Source organism: Haliotis cracherodii, unplaced genomic scaffold, assembly GCF_022045235.1.
Source record: "Haliotis cracherodii isolate W230 unplaced genomic scaffold, xgHalCrac1.p SCAF_3, whole genome shotgun sequence".
Classification (NCBI taxonomy): Eukaryota; Metazoa; Mollusca; class Gastropoda; order Lepetellida; family Haliotidae; genus Haliotis; species Haliotis cracherodii.
Genome location: NW_027266286.1, coordinates 56,055,545 through 56,078,861, shown reverse-complemented (window position 1 = coordinate 56,078,861; position 23,317 = coordinate 56,055,545). Strand labels below are relative to the sequence as shown.

The 23,317-nt window shown below is 38.8% G+C and overlaps 1 protein-coding gene across 1 annotated transcript in view; it reads right to left on the bottom strand.

The window, feature by feature from the left end:
- LOC139475545 (serine-rich adhesin for platelets-like) overlaps positions 1–19,127 on the bottom strand; it is a 49,190-nt gene extending 30,063 nt beyond the window's left edge. Inside the window, exon 1 of the mRNA XM_071258735.1 lies at positions 19,057–19,127. Coding sequence (XP_071114836.1) covers positions 19,057–19,086 — 30 coding nt within the window. The 5' untranslated portion in view covers positions 19,087–19,127. The remainder of the gene's footprint in view (positions 1–19,056) is intronic.
- Between the last annotated feature and the right edge of the window lie 4,190 nt (positions 19,128–23,317).

Here is a 23,317-nt window from a genome sequence, read left to right as displayed (position 1 = left end):
ACTACTGAAAAGGAGTAACACCCTATTTTAGTGTATACCGTATTCGACGTAATAAGCGCCCCGCTCTAATAAACGTGCATGTCGATTTTTGCTAATATAGTTGCAAGGGAACAATCCCAATTAGCATCCCTTCCGATTGATCAATGTACACAAGACTATTTATTCGTGTATAATATGCACTTGTGTGTTATATGCACTCTTAATTATGGGCAATTAAATTCTGGAAAAATATATAAAATAAAAATAAACAGTCAGGCCGTCAGCATAAACCACGAAATGTATCTTTCAACTCTGTTTTTGCCACCAAAATAATATTCCAATAAGTGCCCCCTATTTCTAATTTTGAGAGCGCCCTGGGTGCTTATTACGTCGAATACGGTAACTATAGTTAATCTTTATAGTTAGGCTCTTTTGTTACAGGCGTTCTACCAGTTGAATATTACTGGTTCACACAATATTTATGTAAGGAGTTTGTTCAGCTCGTCTGACTGCTGTCAGTGCTCCATGTCATTGCTTGACTGAAAGTAGACACGTGTCACTACAACACATATCGGCCTCATGTATTCTGGGGGTTGGAACAACATAGTGTATACAAGCCTGTAAGGTATGGACAATGTGTAGGGAGTCAGAAGTAAAACAGACTTACATGGAAACCACTTTGGTGAAACCAGTGAGCATGGATGACTCACGGTGCAGACAAACCTCAAAACATAATCAGGTCAATTTGGGGTTCGAACTCATAATCAGGAGTTTTGGGTGCTCATAAGGGACACAACTCTGCACAGCAAATTGTGACTTTAATAAAACCACACAACATATCCCAAGTCCCCCTGTATTTTGAAAAGATGAGCATTTCCCAATCCTAATCAAGGCCGACTCACCAAACATAGACAAAAAAACAATACCCACTCATTTCCCTAGTGCCTTAGTCAGGGCAATGACTAAAACCTCCCTATCAAGCAGAGACTGCCTCCTAGCACAAAGTGTATGAGTAAGACATCAGGTCTGAGCAAGTCCAGCTTCATCAATATCAGTAATTGATATCCCATACCATGACAATGGTCTCTGACCAACACCCAACAATCCCTACCCGGCAGCCCGACACTTGGCAGCCCTAGAAACTGACATAAACAATGGTCACACGATGGTCGCTCAAGGTAACATGCTAAACACTAATCAGATGATTTCCACAATCCATTCTCAGCCTTAATCTCAAGGTGTCGGACTCTAGCCCCAATAATCCACAAGTAATCAGCTCGGGATGGATTCTGCACGGCTTCACCATAGCCAAATACATGTATGCTATTAACACTTCTCTGTCACAGTCACAATAGAACTTTGTTCCAATTCAGATTTATATTCTCAGGAACACTTTTTAATGTCAACCCTATTCAAATTTTGTGTCTTATAGATTCGACCAACCAAAGCCGAAAGCATCATTCAAAAAAATAAAATTGTTGCAATTTATACAACCACTCTGATTCGTAAAAAATATAATTAAATGACACCAAAAATCTTACAAAATGTAAGTTACAATTAGGTTTTAAACAATATTTGTTGGAATGTAAATGCATCTATATAGTCACTGGTCACTATCAACCTTTGAAGATGATGACCATAGACTATAAAGATGCATTTATATTCCAGCAAATATTGTTTAAAACTTAATTGTTACTTTCATTTTGTAAGATTATTAACTTTAAAAAAGTCCTGTGAAGATCCGGGGTAAAATCGGTCTTCAGCAACCCATGCATGATGTAAAAGGTGACTGCTTGTCGTAAGAGGCGACTAACGGGATCGGGTGGTCAGGCTCGCTGACTTGGTTGATGCATGTCATCGAATCCCAATTGCATGCATTGATGCTCATGATGTCAATCACTGGATTGTCTGGTCCAGGCTTGATTATTTACAGATCGCCGACATATAGCTGGAATTTGGCTGAGTGCGGCGTTAAACAACAAACAAAGAAACCAAACCTTTAACAGAGCGAAAGAGAAGTACATACAGGTTATGTTACTGTGAAGCTATCACATATCCAGCACGCGATACAGAATTTGCATTACATTTCCCCCACTTCACATTAATTCTGGTTAATGTTTAAAGAGCAGGAGTTATAATGTGCTTACAGAAACATGTACTGTGTTGTTTTTCCCTGTCAGTGGAGATACTGTTCTCTTAAAGGCCAAAGAATATCTACTTTTTATACAATGCATTTAATCAATTACTCACACATGACATTTTCACGGCTGCTGTTTGACCTTTTTCTTCAACAATTGTGATTGAGTATCAACACTTAACATCCACATACTACATTGTCCCGAAACATTCCCACCGGGCGCAATGCACTTCACTTGCAGCACAGCTCTACAAATAAACACTGATCCGCAAGCATGTATCAAGTAAATGCTTCAAAGGGCTAGTGGAATAAAGACAGCCAATAGCCCTGCTGGCTAGTTCTACCTTATTCTGTCTCCCAGGCCAGAGAAAACGTGTATTAAATAAGGAGTTAGTGAGTGAATGAGTTGGGTTTAATGCCGTTAACATTATTCCAGTTACATGTATATCAAGGCATGTCAGCTTAATGTGGGAGGAAAGCATAAAGTGAAGCAGGACTCAGACGTTTACCACTTTGGTGAAACCCACGAGCACGGGTATGGTGCTGACAAACCTTGAAACATAATCGGGGCAAACCGGGAATCGAACCCAAAATCATAGGTTTCTGGCGTGCCCAAGGGCGAAACTCTGCACAGCAAATCGCGGCGCCTTAGACGACTGGGCCACCCGTGCCCCCGTATTAAAAAAGGAATCCAACTTAAGTCTAGAATGATTTGGCATGTCTAGATTGCCTCAACTATAGGGAATTAAGTATTGTTCTGTGCTCCATTTGAATTTTCCCTTTCATTTTATTGATGTATATTTTAAAATGAGAACATTATTTCTCTGACTAAATGTTAGTTCACTTCTACCTCTCAGAAACTGAAATATCACACCTTGAATGAAATGACAGTACATTAAACTTAAACTAACTTGCTCATAACAAACTGATGGATATGAAAAAACTGATTTTTTGGTTCCGGACATGTGCTCTGTATATGCTGCACATATGCTTATAACGAACTACGGTTATAACATGTAATGAGCCAAAATAAGTGGTCCCTTTGGGTTGTTATAACCATATTTCAGTGTATTTTCAACTATATGAAAGAACTTTATTTGTGTTACATGCTACACTGTATTTCTTGAGTTCTTGTTACACATTCAAGACAAGTCACTTATCCCAGGACTCTAATGAAGTTTTCATGTAAATTTCAAACCCATGTCATGCCAATGTCAAGGCAAGGTAACTCATTGTTTAGAAAAAAATATCAGTATAGCCAGCAAGGCAATATAAATAACATAGCTGACATTAAATGGGCCAGTAACACTGTTTCTAAATGTTAGTCTTTGAACTGAAAACATCAAAAGCCGACTTTTATTATCCATACCCTGCTTGAATCAATCAAGTAAGGACAGAGTACACCTGATACGTCTTTCTACCTTGCTGTGGGAAACAGAGAACTGGCAAGTACCCTACAGTATGCATGCATAACCATTACTCTCAAATCAGCTTCACAGTTGTTCATAAAATATAATTAACCTTGGACAGGAAATATCAATAATGTTCCTTTGAAACTGGATTCTACAATATGGGTACCGTATTCGACGTAATAAGCGCCCCGCTCTAATAAGCGCCTACGGCGATATTTGCTAATATATTGGCTAGTGAACAATCCCAATTAGCACCCCTTCCGATTGATCAATGTACACAAGACTTATTTATATGTGTATAATACGTGTGTTATTTGCATCCTTAATCATGGGAAATTAAATTCTTGAAAAATATATCTGTCGTATATAAACATTTCAGGCTGTCAGCATAAACCACGAAATTTACGATCTTTAAACTCTGTTGTTTTTCACAAAAATAATATTTCTAATAAAAGCCCCCTATTTCTAATTTTGAGAGCACACTGGGCACTCATTATGTCGAATACAGTAGATACTACAAAAAAGTGACTGAGCTGTTATGCAGATTTCAGCAACAAAACAGTAATGGCAAGCAAGGATAACCTTCACACATAATACAGTACTCATATTGGGAAGTGAGGTCTTTCGGAGAAGGTGACCCACATTCTACGATATGATAACAGATCGCCAAAAGTATTTTATTCTGTGATAAAGAACACTTTATGTCAAAATGGACTGACGTCTTGACATGGTCCAAATTACCATTCGTCTTCATTCTTTAACAATAACAGTTTAGGACAAAGCTATACTTTATTACACTACACTTGAGGGTAACACAAACTGTATTTCTTAAGTCTGGTTCCCATTTATTAGTCATTGTCTACACCTTGTAACTATTGCAGTGTCTTATTGTATATATCACTGAAGCTTCGGTTGTTATTATTAAATAGACTTAGCAATGTTGCATCAGAAGACACTGAAAATGGTCAGTGTTTGAAATATAAGTCGAGGTTCCTTTCATAAACCTAATGTTCAGTATCAAAGATTCAGTTAAGATTTGTGAATCAATAGTTTCAAATAACAAGTTACCTTAGAGTGAGTGAGTGAGTGAGTGAGGGAGGGAGGGAGGGAGGGAGTGAGTGAGGTTTTACACCACTTTAAGCAATATTCCAGCAATATTCCAGCAATATCACGGAGGGGCGCACCAGAAATGGACTTCACACACATTGTACCCATGTCAAGAATCGAACCCAGGTCTTCAGCGTGATGAGCGAAGGCCTTAACCACTAGGCTACCCGACCGCCCCCAAGAACCCCTAACGCTCCCTGTAAATGAGTGAGTGAGCAAGAGAGGGAAGAAGGGAGGAAATAAGGCAGGGAGGGAGGGAGGGTTTTACAGAGTTTTTGACCGGTATGTCAGTTATATAATAGTATAACAGCATGATCTGGGAGGAAAACAGGTCTTGGCCATTTGTCACTTTGGTGAAACCCATAAAAAAGGGCAAGATTCTGACAAACCAAGGACCATTATCACAACAAAACAGAAATCCTCCATCATAGGATCCTGGCATTCCTAAGGGACACAACTCTGTACAAAAATTGTGCCTTTGATGACTGAGGCCCATGGGCCTCCCATGCCACCAACAGTGGGTGAGTTTATTTATGCTTTTGGAAAGAATATCAGTTATGCCATGACAGCTCAGATTGATGTGGGAAAGTCCAACATTATGAGATCTTAAACATTTACAACTTTGGTGAAATCCACGAGCATGGTTAGTGTTCTACAAACCTAGAAACATAATCAGGGCAAGTCTGGGATTTAAACACACAATCTGTTTCTTGCACGCCAGAGGGACATAAACTGAAGCACCTGAGAGTTAGATGACTGGGCCATGCCCCCAGTTAACATAAAGATAAGGTGAGGCTTAATCAAGCAATTCTACAATGAGTTGATCACCAATCACGACAACATCTTACAAGCACAGGCTGCCTATCGAAAGGGGCCGATCAGTCTGCACTTCCTGCTGGTACGAGGGTCTTCAATAATTCACCATTCCTAATTACCATCTAGAGTCTCATTGATGTAAGCTGCCATGCCTGATTTCCTCTGTCTACCAGTAATCAGTTCACAAGACATAAACAATTCACTCTCAACATTCTTAATGCTTCCAAACAATAATGGCAAGTTGTCATGCGAGGAAGCAACGGTGCTGATAAACATTGGCCTGTAAATATTTCAAATGTGCAATGACTATCCTCCATCTCAACACTGTTTCCAAATAAAAAGATAAATGGCAGCATTTAGAAAATGTTTGTGATGAGCCTTTGAATGTCAGTATACTGATGGAATAAAATAAGGGAACACATAAGAATGTTGCATAGACAATTTTAAATGCGGTAATCAATATATATTCTACTCGAAGAAAATAAAGAATGCACAAATGTTTTATATGACTTATAATAGTTAATTCGACACTGCGTGAAAAAATCAGGCTTCTTTTCAGTAGTACAGGTGATTCATACCTTCCTAGGGGCGGTCGGGTAGCCTAGTGGTTAAAGCGTTTGGTCGTCACGCCGAAGACCCGGGTTCGATTCCCGACATTGGTACAATGTGTGAAGACCATTTCTGGTGTCCCCCGCCGTGATATTGTTGGAATATTGCTAAAAGCGGCGTAAAACCATACTCACTCACTCCTACCTTCCTAACAGTAAAATAAGACATCACATGAAATGCTTGTATCAAGCTCACCACTTTACAAAAAAACAATCGGTACGTACAGGATTCCGTTCAACAAATGTGTTACTTTATATCTGTTCCTTTATTTCTTTCCATCAGTATTTACAAAGAATTCTACTTAACTAGAAGTATACATTTGGGGAATTATCACAACTATATTGCTGGAGATCTAATTTTGCACCTCAATTAAAGTTTATACATTACCCCTGATGTCACACCACTTCCAGAATATTTGAGTGTTATTTCGAGTTTTATATCAAACTTGCACTAAACCTTGACTAGACCTGGTCTTTGGACTTGTGGCTTTATGAAGTTGCAGACTTAAGTAAGCATAGTAAAATATTCACAGCTCGAAAAGGCTGGGGACTAACAAACTTGCTTACTCGGAACAACTATTCTCACAGTAACAGTGTGTAATGTATTCACTAAATAATAAATAGATCAAGTGTCAGCTCCATCACAATCAATGTCTGCCTTCATTGAAGCCTGTACATCATTTCCTTGAACACCACCATATTTCCATGTACATGGATTCCAGATATCAATATGTTCCAGGGATAAAGCGATACAGCAAGGTATGTATCATGACACTTAGGTCACGATACTATATGTATTGAGTGAGTGAGTATGGTTTTTACGCTGCTTTTAGCAATATTCCAGCAATATTACGGCGGGGGACACCACAAATGGGCTTCACACATTGTACCCATGTCGGGAATCAAACCCGGGTCTTCGGCGTGACGAGCGAACGCTTTAACCACTAGGTTACCCGACCGCCCCTCTATACGTATTGCGATATGCATGTTCAAGCAAAGAAATTTCTTGACTATAAATATTTCAGGGCAGGATCCAAAGGTGAAGCTAGCTGTAAACCCATGTTCTTAGAAACAATTTTCAGAAGTGAACTTGAAATACTAATAACAATACATTTTGCGATATTTGACTGACTGAAAACAGGGGGGTTGCAGTAGTAATTCTTTTATGTGATTCATATATGCAAGCGTATTGTCTTGTATCGATACAGAAAAAACGTATAATGTATCGTACCGTCTCAAGAAAACTCATGATGTACCAGTGTATTGTTTCACCCCTAATTTGTTTCTGAACATATTCACATGTACAAAATTCTTGATATCGGTGTGTTTCTGTATATATTTCCATGGACATACATTCTAGATATAAATATGTAAAAAGCACAATGCACCAAAGAATAGGTCAATAACCACATTTGAAAACCATTAATCACGAAAAGAAATCATGGTTTTTTTCACAGCCATAGTAATCATGGCAATAGCAAATAAATAATTCATTAGATGCATGATCGCGAACAGAATTTTAACAGTAAGTTCGCTAAGTCATTATAATTTCTTTTGTCACGAACCAAAAACACTTACAACTACTGCTGTGTGCCGCATCCCTACTGAGTCAACCTGGACGATACAACTACTACTGTGTGACACATCCCTACTGAGTCAACCTGGACGATCTACACAGAGTTACTGTATTCCCAACAGATGTATAAATCAATGTATTTATTGTGTAAAGGCATAGTGTGTGAAAAATAGACTGGATGACTCGTGTTTCAGCTCACACGTAAGACATCTGTCCCCAACAAGATGTGTATACAACAATGGTACAAATCAACACAGTATAGCATTGAAAGAAATTATACTTGTATACTTAATAGGACATGATTGTGGGGCATAATTAACAATTAATGATAACACATAGCAAGACCCTAAAATAGCACATTTCTACTAGTCCTTATGACACCTTAACTATTGGGCAGTTTGGCAAGGACTACAGGACTAGTGCTAATTTCTAACGCTGATTAACAATAACATGCAAAAATATGTGCTATCAAGTTTTTGAGACCCCTAAATCATTAGCTTTTATATGAGAGTTATGACAAGGTCACTTAATTCAACTTTCACACTTATTGCAAACACTGATGAACATGCAGATTTAGTATCCCTGATTGTTTTTTTCAATGTGGATGCAAATTATTTAGAAATAATGACCAATATGATTGCATTTATCATGAATATCTTTCAAAAATATTTTCATGCATAAAAACTAGATTTGATGCCACAATATAGAACAATACTCTTTTCTTTTCAGATACAGTATATTGCCCTGCCATTGCCTAGTAGGATACAAAAGAATATCATAATATAGTTCATGGTAACTGTATTTTATTGAGCATAGTGCACACTTTTTAAAGAAAAAAAATACAGATGTGTAGACCCCGCCGTGATATTGCTGGAATATTGCTAAAAGCGGTGTAAAACCATACTCACTCACTCACAGATGTGTAGATTAATACACAGAGTCTAAAGGAAGACTAGTTTTTATCCCAATGTGAAGTCCATGAGCACGTAACCCTGGACATAGCATGTCAACAAATCCGTACTAAAGTACACAAGTTAATCCTGTTATTACACTATCTGGTTATGAGGAGTGTTTACTGTATATCTGGACTTCAATTTGTAATCCGAATCTGGACCATTTCACTGGGAACGGCACTGCCAGATTGACAGGTCTTCATTCCACTCTGGTTCCAAATTCTAAAATGCATTGATGAATCACGACACCCTAAAAAATCATCCATCTCGGACTGATTGTATCAACATGCATGATGATTACTTTGCATAAATAGTTACCATGCACGTAACCCTGAGTCTGTTGTGGCTACAAGCCATCCACAACACCACTGTCAACAACACCTTACCTTATCAGAAGGAAAGAGATTCCACGCTCTCCAAGTAAGCATTGTTCGTCTTATCACAGCATCAGCTAGAGATCCATTTCAAAACCGTTTTATCCAATACCTTAACACTGTTATCACCCACCACATCGGGACATCATACACAAGCCGTAAATACTCCTAAACTTGATGACAGAAAACAAGCTCTCCGACATCCTTCACCAGCTTCTGAAGAAATACCCAATGTATATACAATCATCCAGTTCTACATCCAGTCCATAACAGTGCAATGGTTAAAAGTCTGACCTACAAACGCTTCAATAGAATCAATAACATAGACAACAGATCCTGAAAGACAGTCGACAGCAATAAGAGTCCGACTCAGATAGGGTAGAACAAGTTAATACCCATCCTTTTTAAAATCGGGGTAATCTGGTCCGTGTGTATTTGAAGAAAGGCTCTCCTTGAGTTATCATGTTAGTAACCTAGATGACTGCATGCAGATAGGAGTATAAGCTTGTCATGTCTCTCAAGTGTTGATTGCTTGCACCAACAAAACCTGTTATGTTTGGGTTGCATGTTTAGACAGTGCATGCATGCTCCACTGCCGTATTGATCATGTTGTGTTAGTGCTTCCTTGTATTTGAAATTGTTTAAGCCATATTTGTCAGTTCCATCTGAGTGAACATGAAAAACTTGCCTTGAGGTTTTATTAATAGTAATGCAGCTAATGCTACATCACTGACGTAGTTTAGTTTTAAAAGAAAAGTCTCACAAAAACTATTTTTACTTCAACAGGAAAAATCTACAGAGGCTTTTTTGGACCATTTGTTTTGAAAGTTGAAATTTCAAGATACTATGTAGAAATTTCAAGATACATGTACTAACTTGAAATTTCGAAATGTGATGTTAAAATTTCAAGATACACACTAAGTTGAAATTTCAAGATAATTTGAAATTTCAAGTCAATATCTTGAAATTTTAACATAGCCTCTTGAAATTTCGACTTAGTATGTATCTTGAAATTTCATCATAACATCTTGAAATTTCAAGAAAAAAAATAAAAATAAAATTGGCCCTAAAAGGCTTCTGTAAAAATCACGCTTTTAGTTTTTTTCTCAGCACTCGCCCAAGCATTGATGACATTTAGGCAAAGTATCTTATATATGAAATTTGTTCTCTCCTAAAAATATGAAAATAATTATGCATAAATTCGAGGTTGGACACCAATATTGTGCATTGCGAGTCACATAGCCACCAAATATGTATTGCTGCTTTAATTATTGAAAATTAACAAATTAACATGCAAAATAATGTCAAATTAACTGATACTTCTATTCAGATACACTTCTACCAGCTTCAAGTCTACCAATAGCGTTATTTCTCCCATTATTATGGAGTCTTGATGACTTTCAATATTCATTTTAACTGATTTGAGAAAACTACCTGTGTCAAAAACATAAACCCTATAAACCCGTAACAAATGCCATGCTTTTTCAATTTCCCATGAAAACAAACAATCCAAATGTCAAAGGTCATGGATATTAACTCTTTCAAAGACAAACAGCTTTGTGACACTTTATCACTCAAAAATCCATGTAGACTTTTTTCCTGTAGCGTCACAAAATTTACTTTTGAAAATATTGTTGCTGTCATTGTTACTTTCTTTTTTAGGGTAATACATGCTGAAACCTGATGTATTCAAGAGCATACATGCTAGAAAACATGCAGTCTTCCCCCCACAAACAAAGCTGCTTGTATGACTGATAGCAGTACTGAGAACTCTCCTCTATACTTTGTACTCGGCTCAATCTGCAAGATATCAAGGTGACGACCCTCTGCTGGGGGTAAAAGGTCTGACTAAGTCTTTATCAGGTAGTGAGTGGGTTTGTAGACATTACAAAAAACAGTTATCTCAAAGTAGCAACAAATTGCTTCTTCTGCTGTCAGACAAACGATAAACCTGACAGACAATATGCCTCCACTCTTATAAATATCCTTAGTTGATTGTGCAAGCTTTCATGAAAATAAAAACAGATAAAAATCAATGCTTTTTCTTGACATGTTACGAAGAGAATCTAGGGCAATGAGATCTGCAAGATTTGTCAAGACTCCCTTCTGTGAACTCAGAATTGACCTTAGGCATGTTTGTGCATAGATCACTTCTATTATATGTCCAGGTACAAGCAATGACAGTACAGAACCTGTGTACACCAACACCCCAGTACTCAAGAACCTGTGCAAACCAACACCCCAGTACTCAAGAACATGTGTAAACCAACACCCCAGATCTCAAGGACCTGTGTAAAGCAATACACATGTACTCAAGAACCTGTGTAAACCAACACCCCAGTACTCAAGAACCTGTGTAAACCAACACCCCAGGACTCAAGAACATGTAAACCAACACCCCAGATTTCAAGGACCTGTGTAAAGCAAAACACCTGTACTCAAAAACCTGTGTAAAGCAAAACACCAGTACTCAAAAACCTGTGTAAAGCAAAACACCAGTACTCAAAAACCTGTGTAAAGCACAACACCAGTACTCAAAAACCTGTGTAAAGCAAAACACCAGTACTCAAAAACCTGTGTAAAGCAATACACCAGTACTCAAAAACCTGTGTAAAGCACAACACCAGTAGTCAATAACCTGTGTAAAGCAATACACCTGTACTCAAGAACCTGTGTAAAGCAATACACCAGTACTCAATAACATGTGTAAAGCACAACACCAGTACTCAAGGACCTGTGTAAAGCAATACACCTGTACTCAAGAACCTGTGTAAACCAACACCACAGTACTCAAGAACCTGTGTAAACCAACACCCCAGTACTCAAGAACATGTGTAAAGCAATACACCTGTACTCAAAAACCTGTGTAAAGCAAAACAACAGTACGCAAGAACCTGTGTAAACCAACACCACAGTACTCAAGAACCTGTGTAAACCAACACACCAGATATCAAGAACCTGAATAAAGCAAAACACCAGTACTCAAGAATCTGTGTAACCTAACAGACAAGATCTCAAAAACCTGTGTAAACCAACATCCCATTACTAAAGAACCTGTGTAAACCAATACACCAGATCTCAAGAACCTGGGTAAACCAACACCCCAGTACTCAATAACCTGTGTAAACCAACACCCCAATACTCAAGAACCTGTGTAAAACATTACACCAGTGCTCCAAGAAGCTGTGTAAACCAACACCCCTGTACTCAAGAACCTGTGTAAAACAATACACCAGTATTCGTGACCTGTGCAAAAAATACACCAGTGTTCCAAGAAGCTGTGTAAACCAACACCCCTGTACTCAAGAACCTGTGTAAAACAATACACCAGTGTTCCAAGAAGCTGTGTAAACCAACCCTCTGGTACATGTGTTTACACCTACAATTACCCCAGGAACCTATCGTAATAATATTCCGGAGCATTTTCATCTGAACCAGAAACAAAATTACCGTCCCTTTACAATGAGGACATCTGCCCCTGCTCTACCAGAACAAATGAAAAGAAAATTTCCATATCACCTGTTAAAACAAGCTTTTATTCAATTAATGACTATCAGATCCTTTAATTAATCCTGACAACTCAGTCAACACAGTCCTAATAGGACAAACATTCCCACATTCATCCTCTTTCTCCAACTCAGTCAACACACAGTCCTAATAGGACAAACATTCCCACATTCATCCTCTTTCTCCAACTCAGTCAACACACAGTCCTGATAGGACAAACATTCCCACATTCATCCTCTTTCTCCAACTCAGTCAACACACAGTCCTGATAGAACAAACATTCCCACATTCAGCCTCTTTCTCCCTCACGCTGACTGCTGATAGGACAACATGACCCGACAAGTTTGTGCATTTCAGCGAAAAACCTGGGATAAACTTCCAAGAATCCATAAAACGCCATTTATTTTCTCAAACGCCAAAGCAAGCCAATGGATTCATTTTTGAGCCAGACATGAACACACTTATGTTCCATGATGAGGTTCTAAATCCTGACTTCTTCAAACAAATCAATATATGTACATCAGAACCTCAATTAATATTTATTCTAGACTTTGAGGAAGGGAGAGAAAAACGGGGTATCTTTTGTAATGGAAGCAATCTGACATCCACAATCAATATCCTTTGCAAGAAAATTACTCAACATGCAGAATTGATCCAACCATTAGTCCATTGCAGGCAACGACTCACTGTTCTTTATGTTTGATCAGCATCTTGAACAGGGTAATAACAGGATGTGCAGGTCAATCTCCTAACCAGCATCATCATCATAAACATCCCTAACAAACATAGGACTGTTGGATAACTGATGCTGGAGATAACGTCAGAAAATGAGAGTGAGTGAGTTGGGTTTTAATGCCACTTTTAACATTATTCCAGCAATATCACGGAGTGTCAGCCTAAAGTGGGATGAAATCCCAAAGGTCTAAGACATTTACCACTTCGGTGAAACCCACGAGCACGGGTATGGTGCTGACAAACCTAGAAACATAATCCATGCGACCCAGGATTCGAACCCACAATCATAGGTTTCTGGTGTGCCCAAAGGAACACAACTCTGCACAGCGAATCACGGTGCCTTAGACAACTGGGCCACCCGTGCCCCAACTTCAGACAATGGGAATCTACAGAAGTCCGTGCCAAAACTGTTAACGTCTGCAACACCGAACTTGTCTTTCCAAACATTTTCTGTCAAATATTAGTTTGGACTAACATGAATGAAGTTTACTGGAACTGATGGAGTTTACGTTGACTGTGGATAACCTTCGATATGTTTTGTTTAGTTGTGTTATTTTAATGCAGTGATCTATGATGTTCCAACAATATGGCAGAGGCCTGTAAATAATCAAGTCTGGACCATGTATCTGTTGATTGATTTATAAGCATAATGATCCATGCCTTCAGAGTATGATGTCACATGTAGTCAACAAAGTCAACGAGTCTGACCATCTGATTCACAAAGTCACCTCATGTGACAAGCATGTGTAGTAGGGCCTTTTTGTAACCATGAGTTCGAAATGTACCCTGGCTACGTTTTAAGTAATCAAAATGCATCACATAATTCTCTACCACCTTCAAGCTACACTTTCTACGACAATGACGACTGATATCCAAACTATCCGAAACAGTGTGCTTATTCACGTTAATCTGGCGAATATATAAGATCATGAAAATGCCCAAATGTAATTTCTCTATAGAAAACACATCATTTTCAATCCTAGTTTTAAACACTGCACATTGACCTCTTACAAACATCAGCAAAATCATAATCTGCGGATTACAAAACCAATAACGTTATCAGCATCCCACGGGCTGTAACCAACTCCTGGGACATAGCTGCAGAGCTCCAGATAACTTTTTGAGCATTTGAGTTTTTACTCAAAGGTTTCTATTTTAATTGGGATATTACATTTTTCATTGGGTAACCAATATTTTTTTCACTCATCTATTCATCACTTTTTTTCCCCCGTTTTGAGATTTCAAAAAATATTAAAAAAATATAACTAAAGGCTTGACTTGGAAAATATATTAGCTCGTAACTGTGTTTCAGAAATTAGCTCCTTTGTATGCATGTTGAAAAAGCTTCACTGGGTATTTACGCGTGCTGTTTTCAAAAATTGAGTTTTTCATCTAATGCATGCGTTTCTGTACGCAAGTTAACTGAAAGTAATTGGGTTTTGAATAGTTTTGGGGGGTATTTTACGCAAATGCGCAGCTTATCTGTGGCTCTGTAGCTGTCATGTCTAACTAAAGACTGGTCATTGTCATTATGTCCCATTAATACTCAAGTCAATCCACAACAATAAATCACACACCAATTATTATATGCCCAGGCCGTCCCTGTGTTTTGACATGTGTTATTTGTTCTAAGCCTATAAATCATGGCTTCTCTGCATGTGAATACCATTAGGGTCTTACCTGGAGGTCCAAAACAGCTGAATCAGCAAATAACTTGCATAGCTAGTCAACTGTGGTAGTGCATGCAAACAGATTTGGTCACACATATTCAGCTTGGTTGTATGATGCAACGTCATGCAGGAAATCAATTTGGATTTGTAAATATTCGTAATTTATTTTTTTAATTGCAGTTGAGTGAGGGAGTCAATGTTGTTTAACGCCGCTCTCTGACTCAGCAAATTTTCACCTGTATCACCAGCAGCCTCAGGAACCCAGGGATGGAAATTAGACTGCTAGCCCAGACTAGTTTTGTTAATTTAAGGCATCCTAAGGGCAAGAAGAATTTCAAACTTTTTGGAGAACATTGCTAATTTGCCATATGTTATTACTAATCATGCTTGTAAATTAATTTCCATTCATGTAATCGGGTCTTGACCAGATAGCGACAGAAACTAACAGTTTTGGTCCCCTAGTCCTTATAATGGCAATATATAGCAAAACCCCTAAAAAGGGTATATTTCTACTAGTCCTTATGATACCTTAACTATTGGGCAGTGTAGCAACTATTGGGCAGTGTAGCAACTATTTGGCAGTGTAGCAATTTCTATCGCCGCCAGACAAACCAGAGGTTGATATTTTTAGCAAAGTCCCCGCTGTCGTGATTTGATGACACGCAATCAACCACATCACCAAGGCCACCTGATCCAATTACTTTGCCTCGTTCAACATGCAATAAAGTGGGAAGGATCTGAGGATTTATTCAAACCCAGTTGCCTGCGGGGATAACTTACAAATGAGATGGCAAACTGACACAATACATTCTTCTCGTCAATATGTTTAAGCATCAGTAAGAAAGAAAGTATAACGGGGCTCTGTAGTGTAAACAAACGTATGATGACACAATAAAGAATCTAGCTATCTGATCAACCAGTCACTGTCCCATAAACCCACGCAAGTCGGTTGTCTTAACTGGTCCCTGTTCCATAAAGCAATCTTAGCGATAAGGTGAACATAACTCCGATACTTTAACACTGGCTTACGATAATCGTTTTGGGGAACGCGGCCATGTATGGATATCATAACATCATAATATTGGAGGTGACATCACCTGCATGTCATGTCACAGTTCACACTTGAAGTTTACATGCTGAAAGTCAGATGGCAGTCACAAGATAGTAAGGGAGTGCAGTATTATCATTATATCGGTAAACTGAGGTCCATTCATTCCACGATATGTATCACAATATCATTTTTTCATATTGGATGATGTCAAATACGGATTTTTAAATGCTATTATCTTGCCAAATGCCTTCGCTGCCCCGCAGTATTCATCCAGGGCCGCAAGATGGCTGCGTATTTATTGACTGAGTAAACATCATGTTGTACCAGCATCTTGTTTGTTCTATTTATGAACTTCAGTTCAGCGATTCGCTGTGCAGAGTTGCGTCCCTTGGGCACGACAGAAACCTATGATTGTGGGTTCGAATCCCAATTCGCCCCGATTATGTTTCTAGGTTTGTCAGCACCATACTCGTGCTCATGGGTTTCACCGAAGTGGTAAACGTCTGAGACCTGCATCACTTCGGGCTTTTCTCCCACATTAAGCTGACACGCCGCAATATAACTGGAATACTGTTAAAAGTGGTGTTAAACCCAACTCACTCACTCACTCACTCATAAACTGCTCATGACAATAGTTCATCTCAACTCATACAAAAACACTACAAAAGTGTAAAATATTCACTAAATGAAGCTGCCGACGATACAGTATAAAGCTGATGCCCCAAACATTGTATATATACAGTGAGAGAGCTGGGATAGACACCAGTTCAACAGTATTTCTGTTACATCACAGTGTGTCAGCTTATCAATTCACAATGTGAAACAGAACATAGCCTTTCCCTCTGTGGTGAAACAACGCTGTAATGGTCCTCAAAGACCAAAGAACATAATCAATGTGAATCTAAAAGTCAAACCCACAACCAGCCAATCAATGCATGGCTCACTGGCTTAGGGACACAATTCTGTACAACGAATTGCAGTGCCTGACACTACTAGACCATCTATCATTAATGTGCATGAATATATTTTTTTGGAGCCAAAATATAAATATTCACCATAAGCATCATATAAATATACATCTCAAAGCTGAGCTCAACCACTTTTCCAAGATGGCTGCCAGTGGAAAAACATATGTTTTCAGAACAAGAGGAAGACGCCTCGAACGAATGAAGAATCTTCATAAGTTGGTCATCTCATACCTACTTTTTCAGCAACTACATACATACAGAATTTGAGAGCGAGTCGCTTTATCTCCGCTTTCAACAGTATTACACTTTAATCACAGCGAATCAGCATGATGTGGGAGGAAAGCCTGAAGTGATGCAGGTCTTTAATATTTCAGACAATTACGCCATTAATTGTGTATGGTGCTGACAAATCTGAAAACAAATCAGGGCAAATCTGGCATTCTATCCAAATCATTGGGTTCTGGCATGCCAAAGGGACACAACTCTGCAACTTGTGGTGTCTTAGACGACTGGGCCACCTGTGCACCTATTTGAACTGTTTATTAGAAAACCAAAGCTATATCTGCCTGGTGGCCTTAAATACAATTCCAATTTTCATTCTTAAACATAAAGCCCTCATGGTCAGGGACAATTCAACCAAGTTCATGCTCCATGTCTATAGGGTTATGGTGAGGTGAGGTGAAATTGGGTTTAATGTCGCGTCCAAGATTATTGCACTTATATAGCGACGTGCATGCACGTGTGTGTGTGTTTGTGTGGCTGCTTGTACTTGACCGGACTGATGCCGATTTATAGTGCTAGCTCACTGAGACACCATGCCGCAGTTTAACATGAATACCCCACTCAGACACAGTATACTGACTCCGAGCCGACCAGTCCTTGTTTTAACCCCTTAATGCCGAGCGCCAGACAGGGTAACAACAAGTACCATCTTTTAGAGTCTTTTGGTATGACGTGGCCGGGGCTCAAACCCCTGACATTCCACTCTCCGGGCGGACGCTCTACCACTAGACCACTGAGGCGTCTATAGGGTTATGTAGAAAGTCTAAACTCTAACACTTTACAAAGACCACACTAGCCCACTGAAGACTTCCCACATGTCATTCGTTCAATAATGCAATAGGTAGTGACGATAGAAACTAACAGTGTCCATAATGATAACACTTAGCAAAACCCTTAAAAAGGGCAAATCTATACTAGTCCTGGATGCCTAAACTATTCGTCAGTTTCGCAAGGATTATAGGACTAGTGCCAGTTTCTAACGTGGCAAGGCCCAGCAAGCTGGGGCAAACTATGAGTGGGGCATGTACAAGATGGAAATGTTTGATTTGCTGATGACATTTTGAAATGGGAGGATTTCATTAATTCTTTACCATCTTTTTAAAAAATTAGTCTGTATTTCACTCCAGGACAAAAACAACATCTCAGCCAGCTGCTTTTGCTTGTGAGAGTTGGAAATTGAAAGTTGTTTATGATTAATCGCTGTCCTTCGTCTATTTAAAAAAATGACAACTCCAATGTCAGATGTTGAGAATCTTAAAGAGGATGAAAGATACTGAAATACATACATATGTATTTAAAGGAAGAAACATTGCCAAATATATATATATGACTAATAAACATTCTCAACTTTTCCCATTGTAAAAGTAGGGATCAAATAAACACTTCCAAACCACTTACCATATTCGACGTAATAAGCGCCCCGCTCTCATAAGCGATAGGCTAGTGAACATTCCCAATTAGCACCCCTTCCGATTCATCAATGTACACAAGATTTATATATTGGTGTATAATACATGTGTTATATGCATCTTTAATTATGGGAAATTTAAGTCTGGAAAAATATATCTGTCGAAAATAAACATTTCAGGCTGTAGGCATAAACAACAAAATTTATGATCTTTCGACTCTGTTGTTTTTCACCAAAATAATATTCTAATAAGAGCCCCCTATTTCTAATTTTGAGAGCTCCCTGGGTGCTTATTATGTCAAATACAGTACCTACTTCTAATATTTTCGCATAATCATGAGGTTAAAATTGTACTGACCAGGTAAACTAAATTCACTATGTTTCATAGACATCTCCTGATTTTCATTTGAATGATCAGGATCATACCTAATAAAATCTCATTCAGAAACCAAATATATAAATTAAAATCTTACCAATGGATATCTATACATTTGGGATATCATGATGGTGAACTCTAAGGTGAAAATCCAGTCAACTTGATCCACAGCACCTCCTAATCAAGATATATCCTCATTGTCTCCAAGTCCTACCACACAGCACCACGGAGTAACTGTTTATAAGTCTACATGGACAATACCTCCACATGCAAGGCACTTGTCGTCACAAGACGAGGGGGATTTCACAACTACTCCACATGGAATCTAATAATAGTCCTGTAAGAGTCCAAGAAGCACTTCACAACAACTATCCCAAATCCAAAGCTGACATCACTGTTGAGATGAAATCCAGGAACAATATCTCAGCTTGACCTCTGACTGTTAGTTCCAGGAGTGTCGGCAACGTTGTTACCGAATTTGTTGTTGGCAGCAATGTGATACAGGTTAGTCATCTCCGGTCAGCCCATAGCTACTGGTGGACTGACGCAAGGCACATCACAATATAAACATAAACAACCTCCAAGAGTACACCAGGCGATGACTTGCAACCTGCTACCTCCACTCTCTGTGATGTCAGTGTGCTACAGTTTCCTGCCACCTTAGACAATGAGGCTGATTACCTGCCCCCAATCTGGAATCTAATCAAATGTACGGATGCTGGTGACTGGTGGATGTTTACCCCCCGCGGAGCTGACAGCTTAGTCCCACCCACCCAGCAATAACCTAAGCTCCAGCACCCTTGATCAATACCTACCTGTCTTCTCGTTATCACCTGTGCTGCAGCAGTAGTGCAAGCGGTCAAGTGGAACCGTCCCCTATTCCATCCCCTAGGTGGTCAGGTGCTTCGATATGTCATGCTTACTCCTGTAGCTCCAATCACATGGCGGGCCGCCATAATAGAGTTGAAAATACACTTATTACAGTGCTCACTGACAGGTGACTGGTCTCCCGGCAACCAGGTAAACAACAGGTATAGCTTATTGAGCATATCAATCGTGGGGCAGCTAAAGGGGGTCACATGGTCGGGAAGTGTGTCTGGCAACACGCCAGCTCTCTTACCTTGGTTCAATACACCTTGAAACATTAACGAGCGGGGACATTAGGACAGGTAGACACAACCTCCCGAGCGGGCCGTCTATAAAACCTGTAACCTAATTCTAACAATGGTCCATAGGGTACAGTGATGTTTTACAGTGAACAAAGAAGCAATTATACTTGTACAAACTTTGTCATGACGTTAATGTATATTTTGAAAGTGTATTAACCCAGTAGCTATTCCAGATCACTTAGCATATCAATAAATAGCAAAGTGATGAATTGGATGGCTGATTTGATAACAAATTTAATGACCCTAAGAAAATATCCACTGCCATTATTCTTATATGACAAATCAATAAATTCATGATAAAATAGAAAAACCACTGATTAAGTATTCAACTATTTCTAGTTAACTATTACCCATGAGGACGCAAATCTGTACAGAGAATTGTGGCACCTTGTTGTTCCTAGGTTAAAATACTTATATAAATTTTCAGGCAAAGGTGAGGTGAAATGGGTTTTAACTTCTTGTTCAAGATAATTACACTAACATAGCGACATGCATGCACAGGTGCATGGTTGCATGTGTGGTTGCGTGCATGGTTGGGTGGTTGCGTGTGTGTATTAGTCTGGACGTATGCTGGTTATGCAGTGCTAGCCCACTGTGATACCATGCCGCAGTTTAACATGAATACCCCACTCCAACACAACATACAGACTTCTAGCCGACCAGTCCTTGTTTTAGCCCCTTAATGCCGACCGCAAGGCAGGGTAACAACAAGTACCATCTTTTAGCGTCTTTAGGTATGACGCGGCCGGGGATTGAACTCCGGACCTTCCGCTCTCCGGGCAGACACTCTACCACTAGACCACGAAGGCGGTCATTAGAAAACAAAGGAGGAATACCACTTGAACACTCAAGTGTATTGTCCCTCCACTCTTTCATGATCAACCCCCTGGACCCATTCGCCACCATGGCATCATTTTGGACATGAGATCACCAGCTGCATCTCTCTTATCTCTTTCCATCTCCCCACCAAATTTATCTTGCTCATAAGCTTCAGTGAGTGAATGATTTTGGTTTTACGCCGCTTTTAGCAATATTCCAGCAATATCACAACGGGGAACACCAGAAATGGGCTTCACACATTGTACCCATGTGGGGAATCAAACCCGGGTCTTCGGCATGAAGATCGATCGCTTTAACCACTAGGCTACCCGATTGCCCCTCTCATAAGCTTGAAATCAACAACCAATCAAAATGCCTCTTCTGAATACGAGTTTGGCATAGATATGCATTCAAAATCATGGCCAACCCAGCAAGTTCTAGATGTAATTAAGCGAATCAGAATACTTATCAAACTAATTTTTAGCTGGAAAAGATATTTTTCTGAGTAGTAAGACAGAGGGTGACGTCGTTATGGCGGACGTTATGGCAGACGTTATGGCAGACGTTATGGCAGACGTTATGGCTGTTTTTGACACGGCACGCAAAATTCAAAGCAAGTATACTGGCGTCTGCTTAATTAAATCATCTTATCTGACTGGACGTCTATTTTTAGCATCGAGTCATTCAAAACAGTTAAAACAAACCTGTATTTTACATAGTTTTTCAGCAAAACATCTTGCACAAATTTTACAGTAAAACACCAACTTTACATTTCATGAAAAATACTTGCATCAAATGTGTCACACTTTGTTGTATTGTGCACTTTGGATATCTTCAAATACATAAAATATGTGTCAGATCCTATGTTAGATTTGTGATCCGTTACTGTTTAAATTGGCTTGTTCCATTATGTTACTCAATCTTCAGTTACACTAGTTCATGATAATTTTGCATTTCCATACACTTCTATGTCATAGCAGCTACTTGAACCATGACTCAGATTTCAATCATTAAAAACCTTGTTTCATAAACTCAACTACCTCATGGATAGAGTGATAATGCCATTCTACATTAATGTATAGATTTAACAAATAGTTGACCCTTTGAAAGAAAATAATGATCACTTACAATCAATCATAGCAATCGCATACGATGAAGGATCAATCATTAGGCCTTATCTTTTCATTTATTGCTTTACGGATTGTGTAAACATATGGTAGGTAGATATTAAAATATATATTATAATTTAATATCATAGATTGGCCAAGATTTCTAAACAATTCATTAAACATGCTTTCACGGCGAGTTTAATATCTTGCATCAGGACATGTATGAGAACAATTTGTGATACCGGTATTTTTTATTGCAAAAAGGGTTTTCAGGCTCAGGAAAATATAAACCAATTAATAAAAAAACAAAACCCTCACCACAATCGATCTCAAAACACTGAATAAAACAAACCACAAATATGAAGATCAATACCCCAATTCTAAATAAACATCACCGTCTACTCCTACTGTAAGCTACGCTTACACAATAATGCTACCAACTGAGAACTTAAAAGCTTGGATCATACAATCGATATAATAGTATTACCATCCATCCCTCCAAATCCTACTTCCAAACGTAGGTAACACAATACGTTATATATATAAGTCATCCCTCCTCTGGGATAGACGTGATAATCGGTCTATAGTCCACCTAATCCCATTTAATTGGACGATACTGTACAAACTGAACCTGGCCTTCTTGGTGCTTGTATTCTTGTACAGTGTGGCAATGAATAAGGAAATAAATATTTATGTAAGTGATTTCTTGTAATTGTGGGTACGTAATAGGCTTGGGGGAGTGTTGGATAGCAGATTAGGGCTCAGCAGGCTTCCATCGTGACTGAAAACAGCTTTTGTGGGGATTATTTGTAGGGTGATGTTTTAGCAAATTAATATGGCTTTAATGATACATATTGTTGTGGTGATACCTAACGACTCAACTTTTGATGGAATATTCGTGAACATCCCCATCGACTGAATGTGACAGATTGTTGGGAGGTGTTGTAATATGGCAATAGTATTCACACACTATTTATCATACAGGGCTTAGCTTTAGGAACTTGACAATATTCCAGCTGGTTTTGAAACTTACCAGTCCCCTGTAATTATTTTCAGTCCCAACTTTAAACAAATAAAAAAACGTAAGGAACTTACCTGTTTTTTATTCTTTCAACATCACGGTCAATTCACCTCTACAGTAACTTAGTTAGATCTACACATTATTCTAACAAAGTTCAGTCACAATTTTCACTCTCTTTTTTTTTAATAGTTTGAGACAAAGTTACTGCAAATATATATTTAACCTCGAAGCAAAGCAAAA